The following is a 21,349-nucleotide window of genomic DNA, read 5'->3' as shown; positions in this document are numbered from 1 at the left end:
GCTCCAATGGAGCCTTGGCTGCGGGAGGGGAAGAGAGAGACAGAGAGGAAGGCGCGGCGGAGGGGTGGAGAAGCAAATGGGCGCTTCTCCTGTGTGCCCTCGCCGGGAATCGGGTGGAGAAGCAAATGGGCGTTTCTCCTGTGTGCCCTGGCCGGGAATTGAGCCCGGGTCCTCCGCACGCTAGGCCGACGCTCTACCGCTGAGCCAACCGGCCAGGGCCTCATTTTTGTTTCTTATCCATCTCTCTACATCTGCTTCTCTCAAGAGGGTTCAAATCCTCTTTCCTCAGCCACCCTCCAGGCCTGGCCGCTCTCACCCCTGCCATGTGGGTGTGCCCTCCAGGCACGTGTATACCCTCTCCCAGGGCATAATGCTAGCTTTTCCAGAAGCAGCTGAATAGTGCACTTCTGGCTATAAGTTCAGAGTACCTAGAACCTTCTGGTACATAGAGTACTCCCTCTGTTACCTTGTGTGCCTGTCCATTCCCTTAGCTTATGTCCTGTGTTCAGGCCAGGTTTGTGGGTGACCACCATGTCCATTTAACTTACTCAGAATCAATTCTATAACCTCTGTTGTTTGTTATAAATACTCATATTTGGATTATTTGCTCCATATTATGTAATTTAACTTAATGGGTGAAGTTGTACAGCTATATTACTGTACGACATTGTATATTAATGCAATATGTATTGCACATGATGAACCATGGGCAGGATTTTTTTCAAGGATTATTAATGGGAGGTTTAGTTAATGCATTGACTTTGAATTATAGCCCCTATCTAAAATGTGCTTCATTATTCACAAGTATAAATATTTGCAAGACTGTTCTCTGTATAGGTAGGTAGAATTATTAGTGAAGGGCATACATTTTAAGCCAAGCCTTCCTGGTTTTGAATCCTGCCTCTGCTTAATCCCTTGAAGCTCCAATTCTACAGATGTAAAATTAGAATAATGATAGTGCCTTTACGCTAGCATAGCTGTGATCCCCGGAAGAGACAGCATGCATCTACAGCATCCCAAGTGCCCATCTTATTATGGGCACATGGAAATTACTCCAATTTTAACTGTTATTGGCTGGTGGCACCCCTCAAAGGTTAGCATTCATGCGTAATTTTCCTAATGGTAGTAATGGTTTTGCTGTGTTGCAAGGGAGTTGTGGACACAAGAAATCAGCCATCGGATGTATGCTTTCTGTAGCTGCTGACACAACCACTTCGGCTTCCTTCTCCCTTCTCCCCCACCTCTGTTCCCACCCTCAGATTTTGTGCCTACCCACAAAGTTGACTCAAGGGTTATGCTGTGGTTTCCCTAAGATATAACTTCCTCTGTCCCTGCTGGGTCCAGCTTTATTTCAAATGCACAGTATGTTTAGCACTGGTCCCGGGATACAGAACTAGGATACAGAATCCGTCACTTCACCCTGCAAGGGCCACAATAGTCGTTTATTGCATTTGACTTTTTGTATCTGCTACTTGTGTCCAAGAGAAGTCCTGGGCAGTCAGCAATAGAGAACATATTGGGTCCTTTCTGCTATCAAAGTCCACATGGCTGCTAGCACACAATACCCCTCTCTCAGGGAGACCCCGTGCATATCTTAAAGCCACGGTTCTCGCCCTTGAGCACAGTAGAATCCCCGCAGGGCTTGTTACAGCACGGACCAGGGAGCCCCACCTCTGGAGTTTCTGATTGAGTAGGTCTAGTGTTGGAGCCAAATAATTTGTATGTGTGACACTTCCTCAGGTAGTGCTCATGCTCTTTGTTTGGGTACCACACTGAGAACCAGTGCCTTAAGTGTTCACGTTATATAGATAGACTGTGCATTTTCTCTTCTGTGTGGTACAGCTGAGAACGTTGGTGGTGAAGAAAGGGATCTGACATTTACTGAGCACCTATGACATTTCCATGTGCCAGGTACCTTACTGGGCACTTTATGCATATGGTTCTATTTAAACCTCACAATCCTCTGCCAATCAACTCAAAATTATTTGTTGAGACCCTGTTATGTATTATGCAATGGGCAATGCTAGGCTCTGGAGATATAGAATGAACAGAATGAACCCTACAGATATAATCCTGACCTTCTAGATATTGTATTTCAGTAGGGAGCATGCTTGAGCACAATAGTCTTTAATCCATAGAAAATTGAAGACCAGAGAGTATAAGTAACTTGGCTAAAGTCACACAGCTAGTGGGAGACAGAAGAGACAAGACAAACTTAAAAACCATTTATTTCCACTAAACCAGAGATTCTCAGACTTTTTGGTCTGAGGGCCCCTTTGTAATTTCAAAAATTATTAAAAACCCATAAAGATCTTTTTTATTACTTGGGTTAAATCTCTCAACATTTACTGTATTAGAAATTATACCTTTTGAGAACTGTGGCCCTAAACCATCTGGCAAGCAGCGCTGTCTTTCTTTGATTCTGAACCTTAATTTGTTTTAATGACTTTTGTAGTCATCAAAGATGAGAAACGTCTTATCTCCTCCCAGACATTTAAAAAACAAACAAACCAAACACGAGGGCCTCTCTTAAGTCTTAGCCTATGTTTTTAGTGATGGTGACTTCCCTAAAGAAAAGGCTGACCTGCTTTGGAATTTTGGAATCCCGTTTTTTTTATGTGTGTGTGTGTGTGTGTGTGTGTGTGTGTGTGCGCGCACGCGTATGTGTGTGTGTGTGAGTGTATGTATATGTGTATGTCTTTATGATAAGGAAGAGCAACAGTTAAACTGCCAATCACAGAACAAACTAAGATGCCATGGCTTTGCTATTCAGGGAAGGATCTCATTCCCAGCTGAAGGTCTTTAAAAAGATACAGTTTATAAAAGTTTGTGATGAGGGTTGCCTTCAGGGTTCCTTGCAGCACACACCGTCTGGAGGGAAGCCCCAGCACGCTGAGGGATCCCTCTTGCTGCCTCCTAACAGGGAGATTGGGCTCGAGGGCTTGCGGCTTTTATGTAATGTTGGCAGCTGGATTGGGTTTAATTGTGGGCTAACGACCGCAACGGTGCCCTTCCCCATCCTTTTGACTCATTAACTAATGGGAGTGAGAAGTCCTGGTAGATATTTTCCTTTGGTAGGTAATGGTCTGTGGTTGTTCCAACACTGATGCTCTGTCTGGCTGACTCTGAATATTTTATGGCATCGTTAAGTTTTATGGAGTAAAATCAACTGAGTCAGAGCTGCCATAACTCAGTGTGGCTCTCAACTGATGATCAATGAATTCAAGCCATCTTCTATTTTTGTAGAAACCAGTGAACTAAGGTGAATGCTAGAGCAAGATCAGTGTGGCTATTTAGAGGCAGTAATCCTTGGATGAGGGGTTAGAAAGAGGGAACCTGCCAGTCATCTGACCGTTTGGCCTTTTCAACACCAAACAACTGTATCACTGATGTTTGTTGCCACATAGCACCTCCCGTAGCCAAAACGAACCAAGCAAAGACATGTGATGCTAGGTGATCATTTGTCATCATCCTTAACGGCTGAAGTTTGACATGAAGCATCTCTGTTGGTTGACCTGAGGCAGTGTGGGTTCCTTCACATGGCATCTCTGGATACAGGGCCCATTTGCTAGGTGACTAGAACTTTTGGAGGAAATCTCTTTCCTGAAACAAGCACTGGTAGGGTGTGAGACATAAATGATTGTTGAATCACCTTCATATCCAATGAGAGTCTGAGATACAACTCATGAGGGCTACCTCCTGGAAACCCTGTTAGCCAGGCTTCTTGTGCTGTGTTTAAGTTGTGAGCTTTTGCCCAGAATTCTCAGATTTTGACTCAGTGGCCTCATGTGAGTAACACGTACTCTGACGGTATGTGATGAACCCTGTTGAGTTTGCAGATTGCTTGGGCCGCTTTGGAGAACTCCTTTCTCTAAAGCGGGCACAAAAGAAGGTAGCCAGGCCACCTGTTTCTCACCGATCCAACCTGCCCAGGGAATGGGCTCAGGGAAGATCAGACCTACTTATTGACCAACCCTTCACATCTGCCCTGGGTCGGCTTAGCCAACCAAGAGAAGCAACTTGGCTTAGAATGGCCTTCGGCAGGAATGGATGAGAGTTATTTTCTGTGGTGATGAAAAGATGATGGAATCTACCTAACATCCTGAGACCATCATCTTCCCTAAGCTGGGGAGAAGAGATAATACTCAATTAGGGAGGCTCAGTGCTTGGTTACTTGGAAACTTCTTTCTTTGCTTGGATGGGCAGGAACAGTTCTATTTCTGATACCCATCCTTCCTTGTGTTGTATGAGTTGTATGAGTAGTTATAATAGCTGGTTATAATGTTCACTTCTCTAAGCTCCTTTTTCTGTTAGTTTTCCTCTATATATGTGGTGTGATTTGGGTATATACATGAAATATACAGGGTGTCCGTAAAGTCATGGTGCACTTTTGACCAGTCACAGGAAAGCAACAAAAGATGATAGAAATGTGAAATCTGCACCAAATAAAAGGAAAACCCTCCCAGTTTCTGTAGGATGATGTGGCAGTATGTGTGCATGCGCAGATGATGACGTAACACTGTGTATACAGCGGAGCAACCCATGACCATGCCAGTTGAGATGTGGATGGTACAGAGAAAAATTCACTGTGTTCTGTGGCTCGCTAAATTCGAATTCGTGACCAAAGTGCAATGTGAATATCGGCGCGTTTATAATGAAGGGCTACCACATAGGAATAACATTACTCAGTGGGATAAGCAGTTGAAGGAAACTGGCAGTTTGGTGGAGAAACCCTGTTCTGGTAGGCCATCAGTCAGTGACGAGTCTGTAGAGGCTATACGGGATAGCCACCTAAGGAGCCCTAAAAATCTGTGTGTGAGCCCACATCAAACTGCACTGAATAGGTATGAAACTGGGAGAGTTTTCCTTTTATTTGGTGCAGATTTCACATTTCTATCATCTTTTGTTGCTTTCCTGTGACTGGTCAAAAGTGCACTATGACTTTACGAACACACTATAGATAAAATATAATATGTGAAATATATTAAAATATTTTATATTTATATCTATTCATACACTTCAATGTATCCAAGGGATGTTTGAGGTGAAATAAGACCTGACTAGGCAAACTTGAGATCTGCAGCCCACAAAGGTCATTATCAAATGAGATCCACTAGGGCAGGGATCAGCAAAATATAGCCCATCGGTCAAATCCAGCATGTGGACTTTTTTTTTTTTTTTTTGGAAACAAAGTTTATTGGAACCTAACCTTGCTGGCTGTAGCTGCTCTCACGCGACAGTGGCAGAGCTGAGTCGCTGTGGCAGAGACTGTGCGCCCCACAATGCCGGTTATCCTTGCTTTTTATAGAAAATGTTTGCCAATAACTGCCATGGAGGCATATATATCTCCATTTGGCCATCTCCAGGTAGGAAACATACATAGACTTCAGAAAATCCAAGGGAGTATTATTTTGAAACATGGGCCTATGAACCAAGTATCTCACTGATAAAATTTTATTGCTCTGTGTTGTGAGGAACTTGTACACAGTAGGTGTTTATAGGATGAATGACTGTGCTTTGTGAGATAAACGATTTATGGTCCGGGTTTTATTTCCTCATTTATAAAATCAAAGTGTCTGATTTGGTCTCCAAGGATCCTGCTCGTGCAGCTATTCAACATAATATTAGAGAGGAGGGTGCCTTGCACCCCAGTCTGCCACAGTGACAGCCACAGCCTCGTGAGTCCCCATCCATCATATTCATTTAGCATCAGCTGGAATTACTAGGCAGGGTCAGAAAGCATGACCGTCTGCTGTCACAGGGATATCAAGTGTCTGACATGGAGAGACACAAAGGGATCTAAGAGTTGAGAGCATCAAAATTTTGCTGAATCCTTGTCCTGGGTTGCTTTCTGGAGACGGACTTGAAGAACAAACTTGTGGTGAGTATGGCTCTTGCCATAATCTTGGTCCTGTGCCAGGTATGCCTAAGATCCCTTCGCTCACGTACCAAAATCATATGTAGAAATCACACTTAGTTTCCAAAATTATTGTACAGGGAGGAGGACAGCTATAGATCGATTACGTGGTAGCCGATGAATGAAGGGAGGGGTGATGGCCACCTCCTGGCTCTTAGTGTCCTCTACCCCCTGGGGAGACATATGACATGTGTCCTCCTCAGAGAAAGGCTCCGTGGTGTGATTTGGGAAGCTGACTCCTGATTCAAAGCATATGCTATGCTCCCTGTTAGTAACTGGTCCTCTTTCCTGAAAAAAAAAAAAAAAAATAGCCAGGGTTTCCATCTGCTCAGCTCTGCAGATTTGACCATGGGGTTATCATTTATTTCTGCACTCATTTGGGAGGGTGGCACGCTGCCTCCGCTGAGATGTGAGCAGAGCCTCAGCCTCCGCGTCCTGGTCCCAGGCTGCGCCGGGCTTTTCCTTCCAGCCTCCAGAGCGCTGGGGTGCAGACGGAGCAGCCCTGATTGCCTCCCGGGGTGGTAAGTGACTTCTCACTGTGGCGGGCCAGACAGCTGAGAGCAAGCGGGACCCTGAGCAGCCCTGCGAAGAGGAAGGGGACAGCCCTCGCACAAGCTTTTGGTTTCCATGTGCAGGACCCCGACCACTTCCTCCCTTTTGGGAAGAGAAGGGTAAAAGGTAGAAGGGACGGGACAAGACCAACACTGGCGACATGCAGTTTGTGCCACGTTCTGACTCTCGTCCCTTTAGGCTCCGTGGGTGGAAGGAGTGTTGCATGGACAGACTGCCTCGTTGTCCTGGCCGAGGAGCACAATTTGTTCCTTTTTAGGCTTTTAGTTTGTGAGCACTGCTAATAGCTGGGACTTCTAAAAGCCATTAGTCTTAGGACTAGAAGCAGAGAGATTGCCTTTTGATCTGCTGAAGTATGACTAATGTTGCAGTTCAGTAAGTGGCATCCCTGTGTTAATTGTGAGCATTAAGGCAAATTTTCCTGAATCCTGAGTTTTATCTTGGTTTCCTCTATCATTCAGTTTTGTTTTTTTTTAAAGTAACTGGACAAATCATACGGGGATCACTGAAAGCATTCTGTATTTCTATACATGTCTATCTTTATATGCCCCAATTAATGTCTATTTACCTTCATTCACCAAATTTGTTTTTTAGCTACATGATGTTATAGACTGGTCCCCGGGCATGGAGACCCTCAAGCGAATACCGTGTCTATCACTCTGATTCAAATTTATTTAAATCCTTCCTCTAAAACAGCAGCTACCTGAGTATTCTGGCTACTCACACTCGAGGGCTTAGACAACTTCATGTGTAATCAAGGCAAAGTCTTAGAGTAAAAGTTCCTTTTCCTAAAAGATGGCACGATCTCAGCGGCTTGGAGACGAAGATTGTAAAGCTCGGCTTCACAGATTGGACAGGATGCGAAACTTGGACACACTCTCCTGCTTGTCCTGTTTGTAAATGTTGATCCTGGCACGGGGACCCTCAGAGCTTTTCCTATTTTCTTGTTTTACAACTCCTTAGGAACGTGCAGAAGGAAAGGTAATAAAGGACCATCTTTCCGAGATAGAACATGATTCATAAAGGCGACAGCCGAGCCATATGTGAGCAGTGATTCGCAGCTGCAGTCTGCTAACGGCTTTTTAAAAATAACGTGATAAAGCAGATCTTCCCATTATTTCGTGTTCCGGTGCCCGCTCCAGGGTGGCGCCTGATTCTCCTTGGCTTCGTTCAATTCTGTAGCAATCGAATCACTCTTCAGCTCCCAGCCATGCTGTCTTAGGGCTTACTTAAATATTTTACAAGAACCCCTGCTGGTTCTCCCGGCAATATTTTAAGTTTCGAGACAATAATTTGGTATACTAAGACCGCAACTTCCTTGAAAATTCACCACTCAATTGTACTTTTTGAGCGCGTTTGGATGGACAGAAGCGTGCATTCCCAAGGCTTATTCATTTGGAATTGGTTTACGTTAATTTAGAGCTGGGGTGGCGGCGAGCGGGTGCTTAATGAAGTGTCACAAGTTTGAATGGCCTTTCTTGCCATCACCAGCAGATATGGGCTGCAGGGCTTGTGGGGCAGACAGACAGACAGATGGGTGGGCACAGAGATTGATTTGCCTCTGAGATGCAGAGTGGAAGGGGAAGAAAGCTCCCATATTAAAATTTAATTGTCACCTTAGAGAAATAGGTAATGAAATTCTAGGAAATGAATTTTCATGACCTTTAGTCATCTTTGACAAAGTAAGCATGCCTTCTTTTTCTGATTGATTGACAACTTGCCTTGTGCTGGGTGGTAGTTTTAATCTCGTTTGGATCACAGTTCCCTTGGAAAATCTACTGAAACCCGTGGACTCTTTCCTGAAATGTCAACACACTTAGAGACAAAAGTCTGCATCCAGTATCAGGGGTTTACGGACCTCCCTGAGGCATAGACCTTATTTTCCATTAAGATGCCCTTTATTATATCTTCAATGAATATGTTCTCCATGGCAAATTTCTTCTAAATATGTACTATATGTGTGTGTGCGTGTGTGCGTGTGAACGCTTGTAATGTTGTGGCATTTCTGTTAGAGGGAAAAGAGAACAGTAGGGCCAGAGACACCTGGGGAAGCCTGGGGCTGCCTGGGATCCTTTATGGGGGTTTCCACAAAGAGCTGTGTATTTGCTAAAATTTAGGTTGCAACCTTCCTGTGCTGTCTGGGCGCACACTGCATTGAGTATGTAGGTCCTGGGGGGTGGGTTGAGGACGCAGGTGGAGGAGGGATGCTGGTAGTGCCTCAGGGGGTTGGCAGAGAGGGAGGCATGGCTGTGTGCCAATGAGGATCCTCAAAGGCCCTCCCCTGCCCCCACCCCATGGAGCCTTGGAGCCTTGATTCCCTGATGGGCTGCCCTGGAAGCCGATGGATTGAGTGAGCGTGTCATGTGATGCCTTGGCACAAATAAGAGGAGAAGGCCTCCCACTGCAACTCCTGGTGGAAGGCTAGTGGTGCCTCGGGCTTGTGCCCAGATGTCCTCCTGAGCTCTGAATCCTGGGCCATGAGACACAGCCTTCCTGGGGCTGAGTTTCCAGGATTGGAGGCGCCGTGCTGGCAGGAGATGGTGGGTGCCAACTAGTGAAGCGAGTCGGCATTGGAAGTGGTGCACACCAGCCTTGTGCAGTGCACCAACCAGCCTGGAGCCAGGTGCTGGGTAGCCTGTGAGGCACCAAGGAGATAGTATCGAAATAGAGAGGGAGCAAGTGGAAAAATGGAGGACCCAGAAGCACAAGGGTAAGCCTCGTCCTGCACCCTCACCTTGCCCCCTTTCTTCACCCTCCTTTCTCCTTCCTCCCCCTCTTTCTTCTCTTTCCTTCTATGTTTCTTTCCATCCTTTCTTCCGATCTTCTTTCTTCCTCTCATTTTTTTTCTCCCTCCCTCCTTCTGGCTTTTTCTTTCCCCTCCTCACTTTCTTCCTTTTTATTATTTCTATTAACCCTCTCTTCCATCCATCTTTCCTTTTCTTACAACCTTCCTTCAAGTCACCAGATATTTTCAGGTGCCTCCCGGGTGCAGTTTTTCCTTAGCTTGCATGAAATTTTCATTTCTTCTTCATCACAACAGGTCTAGGCTCCATGCTCTGTGGCACATTTTTGTTCTGTTCTCTTTACTCCTTTCTTGTTTGTCTTTCTTAATCGACTGGTGTATATCGAACACCTACCTGTGCCGTTTACTGCTCTGAAAAAACTAGGAGATGATGCAAGACAGGGTGAGCATTATTGCTAGGCGAGTGAAACGAGACTTTTTTTTTAAATCTCAGATAATGGAGCAATTTTTTTTTTGTGGGGTGCATGGGTTTAGAAAAGTGTTATAGAGAAAGAACATGAACTGGGGTTTCCAATAGGATTTTCATATTTGGAGAGGAGAGAAAATTTCGGTGCCGGAAGGGGAACTGATGGAAGTAAAAGCTCCGTGATCCTCAGCCTTTTCGGTTGTTGTTGTTTTCTTCATTTTCTGAGGGAAAAGTTCCGAGGGAGCCGGTTTTCCCGTCTCAGGGCTCCTTTGACTTCTCTTCTCATCACTGCCATTTCCTCCCTCGTTTCCATATTTCTCCCCTGAATGCCATTTCTCTTCAGCGGGTGATGGGCTCAGGGGAATCATCTAGTTTATTTCAGACCCTACCTTGATCAGCCGGCACTTTATGTTGCATGTAAACACTGCTTAGAAGTCCGAGTTGAAAGGGGGGCATTGCAACGGGACTCCCAGCATAGTGGTAGGAATTTCAGCCTTCAATTTTTGTCAGCTCTTGGGTGAGCCCAAGCACTGCTTCTGAGGGCGAGTGGTCTGACATGCTGGGGAGTTCAGAAAGTCTTGATGTCAAGGATGTCAGGTGGAATTTCTGATGTGGCTGTTGTGATGCGATTGAGTCCAATCCAAGAGGTAATGCCTGGCACCTCGTCGGATTTTTGGTTTCTTTTTACTGCAGCGGATCCAGATTGCAAGGATCTTAGAGGTTGTCTGGCCTTTTCTATTGTCCGATCCTATAAGTCAGGGAACTCCCCCGTGTTCCTTGCTCATCATGTGTACATTTCATTTGTGTTCTTGGATGTTTTCAGAGTAGATATGTGTTATGAGCTAAAATCAATTTGTATTTTTTACTTCCAATGCCCACAATCCATGAGGGAATATTTTATTTTCAGGTGCCTGATGAGTGCTGCTATCCTAGCCTGATGTCCGGGACTTTTGTGGCAGTGACTTGAATGAAATAAGACCGGTACATTTGTGGTGACAGCTTAGCTGTGGATGCTGAAGATCCTAAGTCTGTTCCCTCTGAGGCTGGCATTTCTCTGCAGTTGTTCCCTCTGATCCCTTTGAAGGTTCAGCTTTATTGGCAGCCTTGCTTGGGAGATACAGGGTGACTTGGGTCTCCTCGATGTGTGGCTTTTTTATTTTTGTCCTTCAGTAAAGAAATAACCCCTTTACCAAATACTTGCTGGCTGCTCAGAATAGAAATTTTCTCACTGGTACATTATAGTTGATTATTGAAAAGTTCACATTCAGCTATCATATATATTTCGTGTGTGTGTGTGTGTGTGTGTGTGTTTTTCTGGAGAGTTAGAATGAAAAATTCTTCCCGTTCTAAGGACACTGTGGTGATTCTTAGGGTCTATTTGGTCTTTGCTTCCCTTCCTTCACAAGGTGAAACCTGGTTAAAAGGGTTACTGTAGGGAAAAGGACGGGGAAGATGGTCCAGGGAGGAAACGAAAGCGTCACCATCTGCTTAGCCTAGAGTGATACTGCCAAAAGGCACTTCTGAACATTTTATTCAGTGCTGCATCTTGTAAATAAGGAAAACCGAGATCCAGAGATGGGAAGTGATTTGGGCCGAAGTGACGCAGCTCATAAAAGAGAAACCACGACTTGAGTATACAGGTTCTCTGACTCATGAAAATAATTTAATACACAGACTCCTTGCATCCTATTTATCAAACTGTGTGAGCAAGAGACAGTAATGAGAAATAGATGTTTGATCAGCAAGTAAATCAAACAGTTTTGTTCCACATTTTATTAGAAGCAATTTAAGCAAGTGTTTTGTGAAAGACACAAGCCAAGAACACAATACATTGAAAGCCGGTAGAAGTGTGTTCCTCCTTCGCTACCCTGGGACGCTCTCCCATGTAATTAGATTACCATTCCTGCTTCTAAATGCCAACGTTAGACAAGAAAAACAGACATGAAAATAGCTTCTGAATTGAAAATGTTCTAAGAAAGAAAAGTAAGAAAAAAAAATAATCTGAGTATCAAGAAAGGAAAAACCAAGTGGTCTACTGAACAAAGCCATTACTGCTAGTCCCGGCTCGGCCCTGCCTTTCTCTTCCGCCTCCTCAGCGGCCCTGGTCCTTGTCGCGATCACCGGGAAATTCAGAATGCCAGACCCTGGCTCTCCCCAGGAGAAGGGTCGGAGAGAATGGGGTGGGGGTTGCTCTGGGGCCGTTTTCTCTCTCCTGCCCCCTTAGGGAAGGCTCTGAAAGAGCCCAGAGAGAGCACTATTCCACCTGTAGGCATATTTCCAGGGCCTTCCAGCCTTAGGCTGTTGAAGAGGGGGCTTCCTTTCCAGATGCCCACGTCTTCCTGAAGCTCTTCGAATAGCAGCCACCACTCTCAGAGTTCGGCTGGCCTTCCAGAGCCCTCGGGGCAGGACAGTGTGCCCCAGCTCAGGAGAGCGTGGTGCAGAATGAGTCCACGGGCCGTCAAGCACTATCTGGCTTACCTTTCAACGTGTCCTTTGTTTCCCACCTCTCAGAGTTGCTGCTGTCACTGACCCCGAAACATGCATTGATCACCTATATAGGTTGCCTTATTAGAAGTTAAGAGGACTGGCTCTGGAACTGAGAGATACCTGGGTTCAAATCTGAGCTCCACCACTTGTAGCTACATTATTTGGGACAAGTTTCTCAACTTTTCTGTGTCTCAGTTCCATTATTTCTTAATATGGAATAATAATAATAATAACAATGGGTCCCAACTCACAGGTTGTTGTGAGGTTATTAAATGTGAAGGGCCTTAAAGCACATTGAGTAGTGTCTGGCATAGAGTAACTTCGCTCAACTGTTAGCAGTTATTATTTTAACCCATAGGGACACTGAGCAAGACGTATCGCTACCCCTTCGCCATTACTGTCTGGCGTGGAGGTTCCGTGATTCCCAAGAAAAGATAAGGCCTCTAGTCACACTAATGTCATCCAGATCTTAGCCTCTGAGAAGTCCTATGTAGGTTTCATTCACTGTTAAAAAAAAAAAGCCCTGGCCGGTTGGCTCAGTGGTAGAGCGTCGGCCTAGTGTGCGGGGGACCCGGGTTCGATTCCCGGCCAGGGCACATAGGAGAAGCGCCCATTTGCTTCTCCACCCCCCCTCCTTCCTCTCTGTCTCTCTCTTCCCCTCCTGCAGCCAAGGCTCCACTGGAGCAAAGATGGCCCGGGCGCTGGGGATGGCTCCTTGGCCTCTGCCCCAGGCGCTAGAGTGGCTCTGGTCGCGGCAGAGCGACGCCCCAGAGGGGCAGAGCATCGCCCTCTGGTGGGCAGAGCGTCGCCCCTGGTGGGCATGCTGGGTGGATGCCGGTCGGGCGCATGTGGGAGTCTGTCTGACTGTCTCTCCCCGTTTCCAGCTTTAGAAAAATACAAAAAAAAAAAAAAAAGAAAAGTCCTGGTTATATAGACATAAGTCCAATTTCATGGCCTAAACAAATACAAAATATTTGCATTCTTAAATATGCTATTGGTACCGAGGTCTTTGTTTTGGCAGTGATGTCCTTTTGGTATCCTGGGAAAATGCAGCGGAGAGAGCGGTCCAGCTTGCCGAACCTTATACCAGTTTATTAATCTCCTGATGCCCAGATAGGTACCATGGGAATTAGCATGTGGGGAGTGTCTTAGAATGAAGCATCCATGCTCCAGGTCAGTCCTTTCTCTGACTGCCTGATACCAGTCTTCTCTGTTTAATCCCCTTCCCAAGTAGAGGACAATGGAGGGTAGGACCAGAAGAAGAATCTCCCACCATTGCCATCTTGGCTCCTAATTTCTGTTTGACCAGGAGCCTCACCCCTTTTCTGGCTTTTGCAACACGTGTCAATGAGTTGGAGCACGGGCTCTGCCCACCTCATGCCCACCTGGAGCAGAGCTCGGTAACTGTGGCCAGTGAACCCAATATAAGCCTGTTTGGTGTTTTTTTTTTTATAACCAATAAAACTTTATTGGAACACAGCCACACCCTTGGATTTACGAATTGTCGATGGCTGCTTTTGTGCTTCGGTGACAGAGTGGAGAGTTGTGACCCAGACCATGTGGCCTGCAAAACCCGAGCTAGGTGTATCTTGTCCTTTGTAGAAAACCTCTACTGATCTTTGACACAGGCTAGACAAATGGAAGAGGGGGAAGTCCTCTCGATGCAACAGGGAAGCAGAGTTCACCAGCTGGTTACTCAGGTAAGGAAACAACTCGGGGTAAGAAAGGGGAAGCTCAGTGCAAGCAAGTTGCCTAAAGGGGACTCAGTGTAACGAGCTGTTTGGATGCAGGCTGCTGTTGCTTAGGCTGTAGTATATAACAACTCCTCTAATTTCAATTGAAGTTGCCTCTAATGTGCCATGTCATTCTCGTCACAAACGTCATATGAAATACCCCAGTGATGGGAAATGGAGTGGGTTTCTTTGAAACGATCCTGTTTTCCCCTCGCTGTGCCATACCGGCTGTTACAGTTTCGAAACTGAACCGTCCTTCGGGATCTGACCTTATGTTTTTAAGTGTTGGTGCTGAGCTGAGTGAGGAGGTTCCCCTTCCCCAGGTACTGGAGCTCCCTCACTCCTTTGAATGTGCTGGTTTTCCTGGGCCACCAGCTCCGTATGCGGTATCCCAAGGCACCCACAGCATGCAGGTTGTCTGCCTTTCCCCTTTCTGTCCCTAAAGGAGCCACAAAGCAGACGGAGTGTGAAATCCAGGCTTTTGGACCAGTTGTCTTGCTTTGCAAGGACAGCAGAGAGTTCACGAGCCGTTCATTTTCTGTGTATGACTGATTCTGTCTCTACTAGAGGTTGTCAGTCTGATTTCAGCTCTGTGACAACTCATTTTTTGATTTTGGACAAACCCTTTCCCAGAGCTTCTGCATGGAATTGCATGGTACACAGCGAAGCCTTTCTGCTGGCCTGTGCCCTGGACTGCTCTCCCTGTCAGGCTATTTTTCACTCTGGCTCAGGACTGCCGCCGTCCAGATGGGCACTGTTCCTGATTTGCGCAGAGGCACCCTCTGGGCTGGTGGCAGTCCCATCCCTTCGCCTCTCTGAGCTTCAGCTTTAGCAGCTGGGGGAAGCTGAGTTAGACGGTTTCCAAGGCATCTCCTGGCACTTTGACTGAAGGCCGTTGGAGGCAGCCAAGCAGTTCTCTTGGTGCTCTGCGGTGCTCCCCTGCCTGGAGTGCCTTTGAAGCCAGCAGGGAACGCCATGTGCCAGGAGCTCCATGGGGTTCGGGGAGAGCAGAGCTGCTGGGTTGCTCTGAGGACAGGGCTCTGAAGACTGGAGAGGACATTCAAGGCACGTAATGGCTATGGGAGGCCAGAGGGGTGTCGGACCAGAGGCAGCTTGGGCTGAGTCTGGCCTGGTTTTGCTCAGCATTGGAACAGTAGAGAGGCTGGGGCCTCCCTGGCTCTGTGCACTGACATGTGACAGTGATGAGCAGTGACATGTGCCAAAGCATCAGGTATTGTCAATCGTTTCTCCCTGATCAGACCATCGCTGGAGTCCTGCTTGGCCTTTGAAAGAAGACCTGAACACAAGAATAACCAGTTAGCAAGGCTGACAAAGTGGACAGTAATACACTGTTCACAAAAATTAGGGGATCAGGGAACGTGCAGATACTCCAGTACTTTCAACCTTTTGTACAGTGCGTTTTCACCAATGAAATAAAAGGGTTTTGCATCTCATTTGCTTAATCAAACAACTGTCTTTGACTGGTCGTTTGCTTTTCTGATGTTCTTGTTTAATAAAAAAATCAAATGCTTCTTTTTTTTATCACTTCATATTCATTTTGAAATATCCCCTAATTTTTGTGAGCAGTATAGTCGGGGAAGGCCAATGAAGTGCCTGGTTGGGTGTGAGTCTACAGTAGGGAGGCTTGTTGGAGCCAAAGAAAGGACCCTCTGAAGAGAGAGGCAACAGGTCTGGGCCTCCTTGAGAGCTTTCATACTCCAATCCTAGATCCCTGGTTACCAGAGTAGTTGGCGTATTTCTCTTAAAACCTGTTTTCTTCTGTTTGGCCCCCACTGTGTTGAGCACTCAGTTCTTTGTAGCTCTGTGTAGACATGATGCTAAATGCTTTCTTGTTTTGTTCTCCATTTTCTGTTATGAAAATTTCAAACATATGGCAAGGTTGAAAGAAGATGTCCACCACCATCTAGATTCAACCATTAATTTTTTAGGGTATTTCACCATATCTATCCATTAATTCATTTTAAATACCTTTTGAAACAAATTATAGTTATCAGCACACTTTTTCCTAAATACTTTAGCGTGCCTATCATTAACTAGTATTCAATAGCTAAATGCTTTCTTATTGTTGTCTCATGATTTGACCTCACAGGGTTAGGTGTGACCTGTGCTGTCTACATTTGGCAGAAGAGGAAACCGAAGCTCACTGAAGTTAGCTAACCTCTCCAAGGCCACAGAGCTAGAGTTCTGCACCTAAACTTCAAACCCAGATCTCGCACCCTTAAATGCTATGCCTCATCGCCTCCCCACACTGTCCTGAATGTGGCTAATTTAATTGCTACGACAATGAGGTTGCACAGGAAGGGGGAACTTTCTTACCTGTTCAGAGTTACCATAAACCAGGTTTTCTCAATGTTTGCACTCTTGACACTCGGGGCCAGAGGATTCAGGATTCTTTGTGGTAGGAGACTGTCCTATGCATTGTAGGATGTTTAGTATCATCCCTGGCCTCTACCCACTAGGTGACAGTAGCACCCTCATCTCCACTGAGTTTTGACAACCCAAACTATCCCCAGATTTTGCTAAATATTATTGGGAGACAAAACTGACACTGGCAGAATGAGAATCACTGATATAAACTAATGATAATTTGCCCTTAAAGGAAAAAAATATGAATATAATTTCTTTATTATTATTATTTTTTTTTGCACCAAAATTTTATTATTAATGATTTAGGCCCTTCTCCCTGCTTGGCCAACATCTTCTCCAACTTTCCAGATACCCTCTTTGAGCATGGACTGCCCTGAAGAAGGATTAAGAGCCAACCAGCTGTGAAAACAATGTGCTCTTCCCTGTGCTAAGTGCCTCTGCTCAGGCAGTAAAATGCTTCAGTGGCATGAACATATGGCATCCACATGGCCTCTGAAAACCACGCTGGGCTTCTAACAAGCATGGAGGGAAGGGGACAGGCTGTGCTGAGCTCCGGAAGCTGATAGAACAGGACTTCCCCACCCCCAAGAGCAGCTGGGCTGGGCTGTCTCCAGGATCTTGATGCCACACAGACCAAGGCTTTGCAGGGAAGAGGGCCGGGGCCTTTAAGCCATTGCATTTTATCTTTTTAATAAAACACCCTGCAGACCTTGACATCTGCCACAAAGAAAGTCCCGGAGCAGCCATGTGGCCCAGTGCCAGCCCTTACCTCTGGCTCCAGGCAAGCTTCCTGCTGAGCCACGCCTTCTATTAGGTAAGAGTGTGAGCAGCTCAGCAGTGACCCACTGCTTTCTGTAGGCTCAGCCTCCTAAGGGTGGGACTCATCACCTTGAGAGTTCTAGGCCAATAAACCACCTTGGGTATTGGTTACAGAGCAGGTGTCTGAGTGGCCCAGCAGCTGAGTTTAATAATGCCAGGATGCAAGAAGTTAAAGAGGTCATTAGCATAGTTTACCAGAAAAGTGCCTGCCTGTGAATTTTCATCATCATGCCTAGAGCAAGACATCTCCCCCCTGGGTGATGTCATCACAGAGATTCTTAATAGGTTTTTTAAATTGGCATTTTTAAAGACATAAACTTTTGGAGCTAAATAAAACCACCAGGAAAATCCTTTGGAAGTTCAATTCAGTGAGCTGTTCTTTATGAAAGGAGGCATGCACACGCACGTGCCCTCATGCCTATGTGCACGTGCACACATACATTGTTTTCACCATATGGAAAGATCATGGGGCTTACAGCCAGACGAGCCTGTTTCACATTCCAGTTTAGTTACTTTCCACAAGTAAGGCATGAAGGAATTAGGTAAGTTCTCTGAGACTGTTTGCTTGAGTTTAGAAAAGAAATAATAGTACCTACATTGTGGTGTTGTTGTGATGGTTAGGGATAATGTATTTGAAGTTGCTAAGTATAGCAGGCACTTGAACAATGGCATTGTTATGATTACCCTCATATCCTCTTATGAACCACAGTGCGTCCGTAAAGTCATGGTGCACTTTTGACCAGTCACAGGAAAGCAACAAAAGACGATAGAAATGTGAAATCTGCACCAAATAAAAGGAAAACCCTCCCAGTTTCTGATGTGGTAGCATGTGCGCATGCGCAGATGATGACATAACACCATGTATACAGCAGAGCAGCCCACAGCCATGACAGTCGAGATGTGGATGGTTCAGAGGAAAGGTCAGTGTGTTCTGTGGCTCGCTAAATTTGAGTCCGTGACCAAAGTGCAACGTGAATATCGGCGTGTTTATAATGAAGCGCCACCACATAGGAATAACATTACTTGGTGGGATAAGCAGTTGAAGGAAAGTGGCAGTTTTGTGGAGAAACCCCGTTCTGGTAGGCCATCAGTTAGTGACGAGTCTGTAGAGGCTATACGGGATAGCTACCTAAGGAGCCCTAAAAATCTGTGCGTGAGCCCACATCGAACTGCACTGAAAAGGTGTGAAACTGGGAGAGTTTTCCTTTTACTTGGTGCAGATTTCACATTTCTATCGTTTTTTGTTGCTTTCCTGTGACTGGTAAAAAGTGTACCATGACTTTACGGACACACTGTATTAAGAAAAGTTGCTTTCCTGTGACTGGTGAAAAGTGTACCATGACTTTATGGACACACTGTATTAAGAAAAGTTGCTTTCCTGTGACTGGTGAAAAGTGTACCATGACTTTACGGACACACTGTATTAAGAAAAGGAGCCTTGGCCTGTTGGCTCAGTGGTAGAGTGTTGGCTCATTGGTAGCGTGCAGAAGTCCCGGGTTCAATTCCTGGCCAGGGCACACAGGAGAAGCGCCCATCTGCTTCTCCACCCCTCCCCCTCTCCTTCCTCTCTGTCTCTCTCTTCCCCTCCCGCAGCCGAGGCTCCATTGGAGCAAAGATGGCCCGGATGCTGGGGATGGCTCCTTGGCCTCTGCCCCAGGCGCTAGAGTGGCTCTGGTCGCAACAGAGCGATGCCCCGGAGGGGCAGAGCATTGCCCCCTGGTGGGCAGAGCGTCACCCCTGGTGGGCGTGCCGGGTGGATCCCTGTCGGGCGTATGCGGGAGTCTGTCTGACTGTCTCTCCCCATTTCCAGCTTCAGAAAAATACAAAAAAAAAAAAAAAAGAAAAGGAGGTACTAAGTCTAGGAGAGAGCTGATTTTCTTAGATTACTCTTTAGCAATTAGGCTGTTATACCTGGTACTTCATTTCACTCTCAGGACTAGATAAGGATGTTTTCCATTTCAAAATACTCTCTTTCAATATTCAGTTGATAGAGAATAAGTCAACTTTCAGGAATCTGAGTTATTTTCACATAACACTGAAAAGACTCCAGCTCACTCCACAAGCATTTATGAAGCACCTACTGTGTGCCAGGTGCTGATCTAGAGGCTAGAGATTCAACAATAAACACAGAGACAAAGACCCTGCTCTCTGCTAGCTTAATGCCAAGGCTGCTCCAGCCTTGTCTCCCAGGAAGGTGGTGCCAGTCATGTTGGCGCTATCAATCAGGAACAGACTTTGTTTCACGCCCTCTGCTGGGTGCTTAGGCAAGCAAGATGTAGTGATGAACAGCAACATTGGAAGGTGGCAGTGTGGTTGGTGTGTTGGGTTACTGACACATGAGTGATTAACTTAGAGACAGAAGATACAAAATCATGACAGGTATCATGGCAATCTGAGAATTTCTTTAGAAAATCACTTTATGGATGCATAATTCATTAAGTATTATTAAGGGAGGTTGCCAGCATAAGTGCCTAGAACGTGGTAAATGAACGTTTGAATGATAAACTGGAAAAGGTTGCCATTTATGGTTGTGTGGGTTTCACACTGCACAACGCCAAGGCACACCATTCAAATCATGGAGATTGTCTTCAATATGTGTGGCCAGAGACTCTGCCAAGCACTTCCCACACAGAAGCTTATTTACTCCTCGCATCATTCCGCTATTTGAGTTGTGTGTTCACTTTTCGGGCATGGAATTGGGGTGGGACTCAGTGAGGTTGTTAGCCCAGGATAACAAAGTGAGTTGTTGAGGGGACTCACAGTTGAAATGCGGACCCCTCTGACTCCAGAGGTTCTGCTTTGAGAAAAGGAGAAAACAGTCTCTTAAAAATTAAGCTTGATGGTTTGGGTCTTGTTTTGTCTTTAACCCAATGCTTAGGTTTCTGGGGTCAAAAAGGAGAAGTAAAGACAATGAAGTGATTACATTTCATTCATGAAGGTCTTGGGCTTCCCCACGAACTCTGTAAGCCCTTTACCCTGTTTTCTCCCAGCAGACCATGTCCTGTTTTCCTTGTCTCCTCAAGAGAAGCCCGGTTAAAAGACCCCAGGAAAACGCACCTGGTAGGGAAGCTGGAAATACTGTCTGTACTATTACCAAAAAATTAAAGGTAACAGCCCTGGACCAGCTGATGTGAGGAGCTGTCATTGTAGCATATGAGCAGCTTCTCAGGGGGGAGACCACGTTTAGCTCTGATGTGCTGTTTCTTTTAGAACTTCTTTTCAATATTTCTCCATCCCTGAGTCAGAAGTAAACTGGATAATACAGTGCCAGGTTGGTGTCTTCTCAAGACTTGTTGATTGTGAAATGACAAGTCCTTCCCCATACTACCCTGCTAAAGTCTTGACACTTCATGTCCTGTGCAATCACAGAGCCATAGGAGGTGGGGTTGACCGACCGCTGGTAGTTGCTTGTAAAGACAGTTTATTTCTCAATCAACTTTTTAATACAACAGCTCTGTCCAGAGAACTGCAAAAGGTGAAAGAAAAATGTATGTCGGGTTAAAAAAAAAATTACAAAAGGTGAAAGAAAAATGTATGTCGGGTTAAAAAAGTATTGTGGATAGCAATGAATAATACAGTTTTAAAGTCTCAGGACATGGAAGGTTGTGAGTGATATGACTTTGGAAGGGAACAGCACTGTAATTGCTTTGGTAAATCCTGCTGCTTCAGCTGTGTAGTCTGTCTGAATGTCAGAGCCTGTAAGGTAGTTAGAAATAATCTACTCAGTTGCTTTACATCTTTCATTCTGCTTATTTTCTTAAAGAAAGGAGGGGGCTAGTGAGGAAAAGATTTATTGGGTTATGCGCTTCATTTCCTTCATTCCCTGCAAGGATCCGGAATGGAAGGTACTGTTAACTCAGTGTTATTGATGATGAAATTGAGGCCTTCAGAAGTCACATGACCAAGTCCTAGGTTTTCATCTCTGGACCTTGTGCTGCATAGCCATGCTCTTTCTACAATGTCATGTATATATTTTGACACTCAGGGAGAGACCACTGTCTTCAATAAAAGAAGGAATGATTCTATTTTTTTTCTTTGATTATGTTTTTTAGGATGACATTGGTTAATAAGATTATATAGGTTTCTGTGATACATCATCTGCATATTACATTGTGTGACCACCATCCGAAGTCATATCTTCTTTCATCACCATATATTTGACCCCCTTTATGCTTTGCTACCGCCCCCCACACCCCAGTCCCTCTGATAACCACCGTACTGTTGTT

The 21,349-nt window shown here is 45.6% G+C and overlaps 1 protein-coding gene and 1 non-coding gene across 6 annotated transcripts in view; both read left to right on the top strand.

Moving 5' to 3' along the window:
• Window positions 1-21,349, top strand: part of CPNE4 (copine 4) — a 518,608-nt gene that overhangs the window by 12,101 nt on the left and 485,158 nt on the right. Inside the window, exon 1 of one of the 5 annotated variants that reach the window (XM_066350419.1) lies at window positions 6,387-6,438. The exons of 3 other annotated variants lie outside the window; for them this stretch is intronic. Coding sequence is in view for 1 of the 2 variants with exons in the window: in XM_066350416.1 (XP_066206513.1) it covers window positions 9,175-9,197 (23 nt within the window). In the remaining variant the exon portion in view is untranslated. Of the gene's footprint in view, window positions 1-6,386; window positions 6,439-8,898; window positions 9,198-21,349 lie in introns of those variants that run through there. One more of the 5 variants, XM_066350416.1, reaches the window with a different exon arrangement.
• On the top strand, window positions 12,704-12,779 carry TRNAT-AGU (transfer RNA threonine (anticodon AGU)). Its single transcript has one exon. It is a non-coding gene; the product is annotated as a tRNA-Thr (tRNA).

This window comes from Saccopteryx leptura, chromosome 10 (genome assembly GCF_036850995.1).
Source record: "Saccopteryx leptura isolate mSacLep1 chromosome 10, mSacLep1_pri_phased_curated, whole genome shotgun sequence".
In the NCBI taxonomy this organism is placed as follows: domain Eukaryota; kingdom Metazoa; phylum Chordata; class Mammalia; order Chiroptera; family Emballonuridae; genus Saccopteryx; species Saccopteryx leptura.
The sequence above is the reverse complement of the archived record's forward strand: the minus strand, read 5'-3'. Positions and strand labels throughout refer to the sequence as shown.